General features: G+C 36.1%; 1 protein-coding gene across 3 annotated transcripts; it reads left to right on the top strand.

The window, feature by feature from the left end:
* The first annotated feature begins 3,810 nt into the window (after positions 1-3,810).
* LOC116002435 (nuclear intron maturase 2, mitochondrial) lies at positions 3,811-9,922 on the top strand. Of its 3 annotated transcripts, XR_004094463.1 has the most exons (4): positions 3,811-6,621; positions 7,218-7,359; positions 7,981-8,041; positions 9,197-9,922. XR_004094463.1 is itself a non-coding variant. In XM_031242575.1 (3 exons), the coding sequence occupies exons 1-3, from the start codon at positions 4,421-4,423 to the stop codon at positions 9,198-9,200; spliced, it is 2,196 nt and encodes a 731-aa protein (XP_031098435.1). In that variant the 5' UTR covers positions 3,811-4,420; the 3' UTR covers positions 9,201-9,922. The 3 variants fall into 3 exon arrangements, 2 of the variants coding, with proteins under 2 accessions (XP_031098435.1, XP_031098434.1); XM_031242575.1 differs by lacking the exon at positions 7,218-7,359 and having other exon boundaries at positions 3,811-6,551; XM_031242574.1 differs by lacking the exon at positions 7,218-7,359.
* Positions 9,923-10,457: the final 535 nt, after the last annotated feature.

Genomic DNA, 10,457 nt, shown 5'->3' with positions numbered 1-10,457 from the left:
GTCAAAGCCGAAGGGGGGCCCAAGAACGACTTCGGGTAGCCATGGCATGAGTGCGAGTAGTAGGCCGAAATGACTTTTCACGTGGTCTGGCAGCCGCTGTGGTCACGGCAATGGGCTCGACAGATTGAGAAGAAGAGCACGCCACTGGAGCAACAATAGAACGTGGAGGAAGAACAGACTCAAACCACAGAACGTGGAGGAGCAACAGTCAAACTATTTTTCCCACTTTGAGTCCTTCTAATTTAAGAAATGAGACTTATTAGTTTTCTTGGGATTCGGCCTGGTCTTACCACTACTACAAATTAGTAGAGTGAGCCAGTATTAATTTTGTAGTGATTCAACAACCCTGCCACAAATGTGATGAGCGCTTGTTGATCGACTCTGGTTTCTCCTGAATTGTTGAGTCATTGTAAGGTGTACGGGTTAGGATGCTTGCTAGTTTGGAGATTCAACTTGTCCACCACCTCCAGACTAGCCACATTTGTACAACTACTTCCATCAATAATCATGTTGCATACCTTTCCATTAACGTAACATCGTGTATGGAACAGGTTCTCACGCTGATCTTCATCCACTTTACTGTGAGTGCTCAGAATTCGGTGTGCCACTAAGAATTTACCTTCAACTGTGGGTTGCTCTTCTTCACTATCACTAGCTAGGGACATATTTTACTCCATTTGTTCATCCTCGGATTCATATTGCACTTCACCCGTAGGCTTCATGATATCTATTATTTTGTACAATAATTCACCCCTTAATTTAGTTGTTTGATGCTTATTTTCTTTATCCTAGTGAAATTGAGAATTGTTTGTGTGTTATATTGTCTCAAGGGTTGAATTATCCACAAGGAGCAGCAAAGGAAGAATTTTGGAACATTTTGGACAAGTTTTTGAAGAAAAAGAAACTACCTAAGGAGGGAAAGGAAACAAGAATAAGGATTGGAAAAGAATTGGAAGTTGCCTCATGGGCCCAAGGCCCCCATCAATCTCCTATATATTTTACATATTCTCTACAATTTAAGAAGTTCTCAACCCTAGTTAGTTTTAGTCTATTTTCTCTCTTCTCTTTAGATTTCCCTAGCATAGTTTATATTAGTTTACATTAGATTATTTTCAAGCTTGGAATCTCGGATTGAAGTTGGATTTGTTCTTCATCAATAGTAAAGTTCCATTATTCCTTTATTACTTTCTTTTCAGATTTCTTGCAATGTTTATGGTTATTTATTATTGCTTTGCTTTGTTTACTTTTATGATGCATGAGTAGTTAGCTTTTGGGTTTGAATTAGGGTTCTATTGTTATTCTTGATGCTAAGTTTATGATTATTGCATAAAGGGGATAATTAATTAATCTATGATTTTTATGTTTGAATTGGATTATAAATTCCTCTTATTGATAATTGAGGTGCAACTTTTATTGATTTGCTTTGGAGAGGATTTCATCACAACGAAAGTTGGTGAAAGACTCAGCCTAACCAATTTCAACCCAATTTTTTCTACTATGAGAATAACGGTAATTTGGGGGCTTACAATGCTTTAGTGTTTAAGGTTATGATTGATGCATCATAGCCTAATTCTAGTTTATTGATTACGAAAGTAGCTTAACTGAATTCTTGAGTGCATTGTAAATAAATCCTTTGGTTAATTGTTTTTCCCCTAATTCTAAGTTTGTTAGAACATCAAGATTGCAATATCCCTAATCTGACCCATTCTTTTATCATATAGTTTTTCTCTTATTTTATTTGCATATTTTATTTTATTTCCATTCCTATTAATTGTTTTCCCCTAATTCTAAGTTTGTTAGAACATATAATTCCTTAATCTCAGTTTGCTCAGTGGAACGACATTTACACCATCTTTTTACTATATTTTATTTTATTTCCATTCCTTAATCTCATTTTACTCATCACTTCACCACCATTGTCCTTTTGTTAGGGTAAATCATGATAACTCAGCTAAACACAGAGGTTAGGCCTTTGCTTACGGCACACAAGGAGCTCCCCTCACTTTGAGAGGGTGCTCCTACACTGCTGCTGGTGAGACTCGATCCATGGTCTTTCTTTCCAAACTTCACCCCTGTGACCAACTAAGCTATTCATGCGGGCAACGATGTCGTTTTCTTTCCTCCCAAAAGGTTGAATCCCCAACCCTAAGGGACCCCACACCTCGGCCCGACAAAGCATCTAGGATGATGTAAATCATGGTAACTCAACTGATTATAACTTAACATACATTTTTTATAACTCATAAATTACATTATTCTAATTCTTAAAATATATTATCTTACTCAATAAGTTTCATTATTCTTAACACATCGATAGCTACAAGCCTACAACAGACTCTAACACATAAAGTACATTATTATAACTTATAAAATACATTATTTTACACCATAAGATTCATTGTTCTAACACATAAACGACTACAACAAACACTGTTATTGACTAATCAAATTTTTTAACATCAAAATGATGTCGTTTTGGATCGTGATCCATACAACACAATAATTTGCTATAACTCGTAGGGGTGTGCAATTTACCGAAATTTTTCGGTTAACTGACCGGACCGAAAAATTTTGGTTAACCATTAACCGAACCAAAAAATTTGGTTCGGTTAATGATTAAAGGAATCTTGAAACTTCGGTTAACGATTAATTCGGTTCGAAAGGTTGGTTAACCGAATATATATATATATATATATATATATATATATATATATATATATATATATATATATATATATATATTTTTTGGTTCAAATGCGGCCGTGCTCTCCCATGCGGCCGTGTAGTCACACACCACTCAATGTTATGAAATACACCACTCAATGTTAAGAAACACACCACAATGAAAAATAATGAAACGCACCACAATGTTAAGAAACACGCCACAGTGCATATTTGTGTGGTGTGTTTCTTAACATTGAGTGGTGTATTTCGTAACATTGAGTGGTGTGAACCGCACGACCGCACGGGAGAGCACAGCCGCACCTGATCATGACTATATATATATATATACATATATGTATACATATATATATATATACATATACATATACATATATCTACATATACATATACATATATGTACATATATGTATACATATATGTGTACATATATGTATATATATATATATGTATATGTATATATATATATATACCTATATATGTACATGTATATATATATATATATACATATACATATATATATATATACATATATGTACACATATATGTATACATATATGTACATATATGTATATGTATATGTAGATATATGTATATGTATATGTATATATATATATAGATAAATAATTAAATATAAATACTAAATACTAATTGGATTTAAGATTTGAAGTTTTGGATGTTTGAATATTTGATGTTATGGATGATATTTATTTTATTTTAATTGAATTTATTATTTTAGGTGTTACTTTTAGAATTTTATATTTTAGGATTAAAAAGTCAGTTAATCGGTTAACCGAAAAAAATATCGGTTCGATTAATTCGGTAACACAAACTTCGATTCGGTTAACGGTTAAAGATTTTAAGATTTCGATTAATTCGGTTCAATTAAAACGGTTCAGTTAACCGATCGGTTAATCGAATGCACACCCTAGACTAGAACGTAGAACCTAATTAGATAAGTTTTATGGGCAAGTGGCAACGACTTCGTAGAGTTTGGTGTTACATTTTGGGCTGCATGCCTTTTATCATTTCACATATGTTTTGGGCCTTAATAAATTCAGTCAAAACAAAAATACTTTGGGAGTTTGTTCAGTACGCAGTCTATCAAAGGATCCGAATAGACTAACTTCCAAGTTCCATTTCAGTTAGGGTTCAATGGTAGGGTTTAAGCGTTGAACCTTTTGTTCATCTAATCTCATGTTATGGCCATTTTACCAAAGGATTCTGTGCAAGAACACCAGTGAGCAGGTACAGAATTTACTTAATTTATTCGCCGCATGATTTTACCATTATTGTGTCTTTGAGAGGGTAATTCTAATGAACCAATCTCGAAGAACACCGATAGAGCAAAAAGCCACATTTCTGAAAGTTGAGAAGCCTGAACTTCAAGCCTCTGGAGAACACCGGGAGTTCCCCTTTACGGAAGCCTGCCTGTATTGAGAAGAATGAAGCTAAAGCGGGACAAATGAAGTGCGTATGCTGTTCGCTGAAATGCCCGAGTGAGGAATGGTACCTTTGCGGAGTTTAATTAGGATAAGTGCATCTGGTGATGTTTATCAACATTTGTAAATCAAATTTCGCACAATACACTGTACGTGACTCATTTTCCATATAAGTTTATCGGTGAGTTTGGTATGGAACTGTATTCCTTCGAAAAGTGATAACGTTGGGTGTTTTATTTTTAAGAACAAATTTAAGGACTTAGGCGGAATAAGTGGGAAACTTATTTCCTCAAAGTATGATGCGTGGACAGTTGATAGTATTAAGTCATAAGGTGCTATCAAGAACTTCAGTTTTGACACAAAGAAAGTATGCTGTAGTGACACAGTCATTGAATACTTGCAACCCTGTAAATAATGGATTTATTTTGTTTCGAGAATCTATATACACTTCTACACATACCAGAAGGACATCAGATCCTAATGATCCAGCTACCTTGATGAAGGAGGATGGGGTCTCAGTTTGTACTAAAATGTGGATTGAGAATTTTCGGGAACCGGAAAGAACTGTGTCCAATTTGACTGATTATTTGAGGAGATTTGAGCTGTGGGTGTTGGCATACCAGAAGGTTTGTGCGGATGACACTGGTGCATATATGCCCCGAAGCTCAATAACAAGGTCAGCTCTAGAGGATTTGCTGGCATTGAGGAATGCAGTTCTGGATAATAGGTTTAAGTGGGGGGCTAGGCTGGATTTTTTTATTAAGTCTCCTAGAGATAAGACTGACTATGACTCATTGTCTAAGAGGAAGATCAAGGCTATCCTGACTACCACACAGCCAGCTCCTTTCCAGGATAGAATTGTTCAAGAGGTGTTGTTTCTTATGTTGGAGCCAATTTATGAGGCCCGGTTTTCAGAGAAGTCTTTTGCATTTAGACCAGGAAGGAGTGCACATACCGTTTTGAGGGTGATACGAAGGAGCTTTGCAGGTTACCTGTGGTACATAAAAGGTGACTTGAGTACAGTGTTGGATGGTATGAAGGTTGGGCTTGTGATTAGTGCCTTGATGAGGGATGTTAGGGACAAGAAAGTGATTGATTTGATTAAGGCAGCTTTAACTACTCCAGTGATAACTAGTAGGCCTGAGGATGGTGAGAAGAAGAAAAAGAAGAAGAGGAAGTACCAGAAGAAGAGAGTTCTGGCAGAGGATGAACCAAAACCAGATCCATACTGGCTGGAAACCTTCTTTGGGTTCGCACCTGAAGAAGCTGAAAAACTTCCTTCATGGGGTCACTGTGGTATATTGAGTCCACTTTTGGCTAACATTTGTCTTGATGAATTAGACAGATGGATGGAAGGTAAGACCAAGGAATTTTATCGTCCTTCAAAGAGTGATGTCATTTGGAATAGCCCAGAAGGGGAAGTTGAACAGGGAAATACTTCATGGCCAGAATTTGTTCCTACAAGTGGGCCAGATAAGACCAGGAAAATGGACTATATTCGTTTTGGTGGTCACATTCTGATTGGAGTAAGGGGTCCTAGGGCAGATGCAGCAACACTGAGAAAGCAGTTGATTGAGTTCTGTGATCAGAAGTATATGCTTAAGCTTGATAACGAGAGCCTTCCTATTGAACACATAACTAAAGGTATTATGTTTCTTGATCATGTCTTGTGCCGTAGAGTTGTGTATCCCACCCTTCGATATACTGCTACTGGTGGCAAAATAATTAGTGAAAAAGGTGTTGGGACACTGTTATCTGTCACAGCTAGCCTGAAGCAGTGCATTAAACAGTTTAGAAAACTGAACTTCCTTAAGGGAGATAGAGACCCAGACCCACAGCCATGCTTTAGAATGTTTCATGCTACTCAAGCCCATACAAATGCCCAAATGAATAAGTTATTGGCTACGATGGTTGAGTGGTATAGATATGCTGACAATAGAAAGAAGGTTGTCAATTTCTGTGCCTATATCATAAGGGGTTCCCTTGCAAAGCTCTATGCTGCAAAATATAAGCTTCGGTCACGAGCTAAAGTTTACAAGATTGGTTCTAGAGATCTTCGCCGTCCCCTGAAGGAGAAAAAGGGACAGTCTCCAGAGTATCAGCAGTTACTTAGAATGGGGTTGGTGGAGTCAATTGATGGGCTATTGTATACCCGCATGTCCCTTGTGCCAGAAACTGATTACACCCCCTTTCCAGTTGGGTGGAGGCCTGATCATGAGAAGGCATTGGTTGAATATATAAAGCTTGATGACTCAAGAACATTGGAGGAGCAGCGCCACTGCTTCAAAGAACAAGGCCTCATTTCACCTCAGGACTACATTTCAATGCTTGTCTGGAACTACAAAAGAAATGCTTTAGCAGTGGATTTGCCCTCAACTATAAATGATAGGAACACGACAGAAGGGAAACATTTGCAATTGGACGCAGGTAATGAGGATGACAGTCAAAATGATGGGAGTGATGAAGATAATGAAAAAGATTTTCATGCTGCACAAATGTAAGCTGATCTGATGTTTTTAAAAGATGCTATATTCAAGCTATTTTGTTAAATATATCTGCAAACAAAGATAACAGATAGAGCAGCTTGTATATGAAATCGAATTTAATATATTAAGTCATTTCAACTATCTACCTATGCTTTGTCTTTTATTACATTCACATGCATGTGCACTAACAGACATATGTATACACATTTATTTTGAAACTTTTGTTTATTATGTGCACCTCAATCAACTGAACCAAGTACTAACCCTTGAAATGAAGGAATAGAGGAAGTAAGACTTGAAAAATAAATTGTGAGGGTGCTCATACTTTGTAGTTCTGGACCTCTGGTTGCCAGCTCTATTATCCTATGTTAGTATGAAATGTTTTGGAAAGGCAGTTACAAATCCCTTGAATTTTCCAAACACTTCATGGTGCTTTTGCGAAAAATATTAATGCCTCCACTTACAATTTTCAACTCATTTTGGAAATATTGTAAAAGGAATTTCAGAATATAGTCTTATGATTGTCAAATATGTTTATAGACATATTAATTACAATGTGCATTACAAAAATTTTTTACAAATTTCTATTTTTTTCCTTGGATACTAGTATACTACTTTAGCCATTAGAAAAGTGGCATGCAAATGAGGCAAAAACATCCTCCCTTCTCTATAACTGGACAGCCATTCAGGCCGCACGATGAGATCTGGGGTAAAAGAGTTTGTTATCCTATTGCTTTGTTCTTAACTCTGTAAGTCACATTCTCCTATCTTACTGAGTGACTCTTAGTCTTCTGTATTCTTATGGTCATTTAAGTTGGATGGAGTTTGCATGAAAAAAAGAGTAAAAAATGTCGTATCTGTAAGCCCATTAATTACATTTCTGATAAATGCAAAGGAAATTAAGAATATAGAGGTTAGCATTTCTGACATTGTTAGTATACCTTATTTTATTTTACTATTTTACTTCATATATGTGCACAATCATGGGAATCTTTTGCTATTTGGTTATGGTCTTTTTCAATGCATACTCTCTTCTTTTACCAACCAACTCTACTTGGAGACATAGGACTCATCTCTGTTATTAAGACTAAATGGAGGCATAGAACCCATGTGTTTACCTGAATCCAATTCGAGTGGAATTCATTCTAAATTGAGTGGTGTTAATTGCTAGTTTTTTGTTGGCTAGCAAAGTGGAAAATAATATCCTTCTCTAATGCTCAAGCTTGCTGAGCAATGTGCAATTACTCAAACCCCAAGAAATGACTGCATGTTAAATTTGAGTCGTACTTTGCTGAATGTAGTACAATTTATGTATTTCATGCATATGATACCACTGCTCTAGCGAAGGTATTTACTTCTTTGGTTTGCAGGACTCTCTTATCCAGTGCAGTTCCACCAATGGGGCAAGGCTAATCTGAACTCGTACCTGAGGTAAACCTTTGTATTAATTCTATTATTGCTCAAGTCCAAGATGGTTGAGAAGTTATTGACAATGGTTTGTTCAATGGAATATGACAGACTGCTTCATGCATGTGACTAGAAGGATAAACTGAGCCTTGAACAAGCAAATCTAAATCTTGAATTGAATTTCTGCATCAAATGGCACATATCTTGTGGAAAAAAATGAATTAAAACTCTTTCAATTATCTATTAGTATCACATCTAACTTTGCAACTTGATTTTCTTTTAAACTTCTGTTACTTCTAACTTTAGTGCTATTCTCTGGTTCTACTTGAAATTTTGAATTGAAATTTGCCGAATGCTTGATTTTAACATTGCTCTTGCAAACAAAGTTCTTGATTGCTTTGATCCAATCAGCCATTAATCCCATTATCTGAGACCAATATAGGTTCTTAGCTTCCAATTGTACCATATAAAGTCCTGAGACTTTAAATGGTTAAATGTGGATGGCTAGTGGGCACTGGAAAATAGATTACAGGATTATTGATAGGTGATCTGTCATTATGTAATTCATTTAAAGGAAAACACAAATAAATTGATATTTTTATCTGGAAAGAAATAACTTAATAAATGAATATGAAATAAATTGAGATCTATCCAATAAGCTTCATCTAATTAATGTGAAATTCATTTGTAATTTTGCTTTTCATTTTTCCATTTTAAATGTTAGTTGTTTAGTGAGTAATTATATTTTTATTTACATAGTGATTTGCTATTAGTCTAGTCAACTTCTTTCAACACCTACCTAGTTGTCAATAGTTGCTGAAAGTTTCAAGTCTGTCCTACATTGGGCTCATAGTTGAGATTCTTAAACAATAATTTTTCTCCTTGTCTAAAAAGTGCAGAAAGAAAAAAAAATTTGTTCTTTTGATTGCACCAGTATGGAGTATTTCCATATTCAATGCATAGTTTGTGGTCAGTATACACATTTGGTCTTAAAAGCCAGTTAAGAGAATTGAAATTAAATTGTAAAGATATTGTCTATGGGGTTAAGTTTTATAATATTGTATTAAATCTTTTTTAATGTGTTTTAAGGAAAATGTTATTTCTTATAACAATGTAATGATATTTACAATTACAAATTCAGAATATTTATAATGTAAATGTCACTTTCATTAATTTCAGTTAGCTGAAAATGATTGAAATTTTGCTGTCAACGCCACAATGGGGACTTCTCTGGCGACTCTGTGAATCCGTCTTCCCATGCTGTGTCTGTCATCGCAACACTCAGGTATATATTTCCTGCATTAGAATCCCCAGATTACAACTTCCCGGTGGAGTCTACAAGCGTTCCAATGGCACCTGTATGAAGTTCCAAGCTGTCCATCAAAGGGGCACTTGGTATACTGTTGAAAGTTTGAGTCCCCATGGTAGTAGCATCTTTTAGAGCTAGCTTTACTGCTATGATCACTTTCTGTTGAGGTTAGCAACACGACAATTATAGACTGCTCGAAGGAAGTAACGACAACAGACTTTTGGGTGCATATTAGCATATGTGCAATTTGAGTTGATCAAAGTGGCCGATGGTCGAGAAATGGGGGTTGGTGTCTGTGGGAGGAACTGAAAATGAAGGCGCAGCCAAAAGAGTAGTAGCCTTGCATTTTGCTGGATTGTGAAGTTCGCTTCTATGTACTTGGTGGTGGGTAGAGAATGGACATAGGAGGAAGCTTCCTAGATACATGGTTATTATTACATTAAGATAAAAGTTTGGGAAAATTGTATTTTTTGTCTCTAAGTTATAAGGTAATTGTAAGATTTGTCTCTACTTGTTGGTCGTGCTCACTTCTTGTCTCTAAGTTATAGTTGACATTGCATTTTTTAACAGGTTGTTCTCACTTCTTGTCCCTGAGATATTATTGACAATCTAAACTTCGTTTGCACTTTTTTTTTTTAAAGCTATTGTAAACGCGAAAAACTTGAATTGTATATATTCAAAATTCAAGGTATATCGGTTACAAGAAGTAGTATGTATCAAACGATAAATGGGGTACAATCTCTGTATAGAAGTCCTTTGATTCTCTACTAGAAGTATGTTGATCGGAAGTAGACCTAGTTCAGGATATGTTGGACTGGAAGTATGCCGATTGGAACTGTACTGAATTCGGAATATGCCGAATTAGAAGTGTGCTGAGTTGGAAGTATGCCAACTGGAAGCGTACCGAGTTGGAAGTATGCCAAGTTCAGAAGTATGCCAACTGGAAGTATGCCAAGTTCAGCGGAGTTGGAGTATGCCAACTGGAAGTATGCCGAGCTGGAAGTATGCCAACTGGAAGGGTGCTGAGTTGGAAGTATGCCAACTGGAAGTGTACCGAGTTCAGAGTATGTTGAACTGGAAGTGTACCGAGTCGGAAGTATCGGAAGTATGCCAACTGCAGGTATGCCAAGT

Source organism: Ipomoea triloba, chromosome 13, assembly GCF_003576645.1.
Source record: "Ipomoea triloba cultivar NCNSP0323 chromosome 13, ASM357664v1".
NCBI classification, from domain to species: Eukaryota; Viridiplantae; Streptophyta; class Magnoliopsida; order Solanales; family Convolvulaceae; genus Ipomoea; species Ipomoea triloba.
The sequence above is the reverse complement of the archived record's forward strand: the minus strand, read 5'-3'. Positions and strand labels throughout refer to the sequence as shown.

Bases quoted from the DNA above. Each gene is read 5' to 3' on its own strand.
- LOC116002435 (XM_031242574.1), top strand. From the start codon at position 4,421: ATGATGCGTGGACAGTTGATAGTATTAAGTCATAAGGTGCTATCAAGA. The intron at 6,622-7,980 runs GTAAGCTGATCT...TTTGGTTTGCAG, and splicing joins GATTTTCATGCTGCACAAAT to GACTCTCTTATCCAGTGCAG.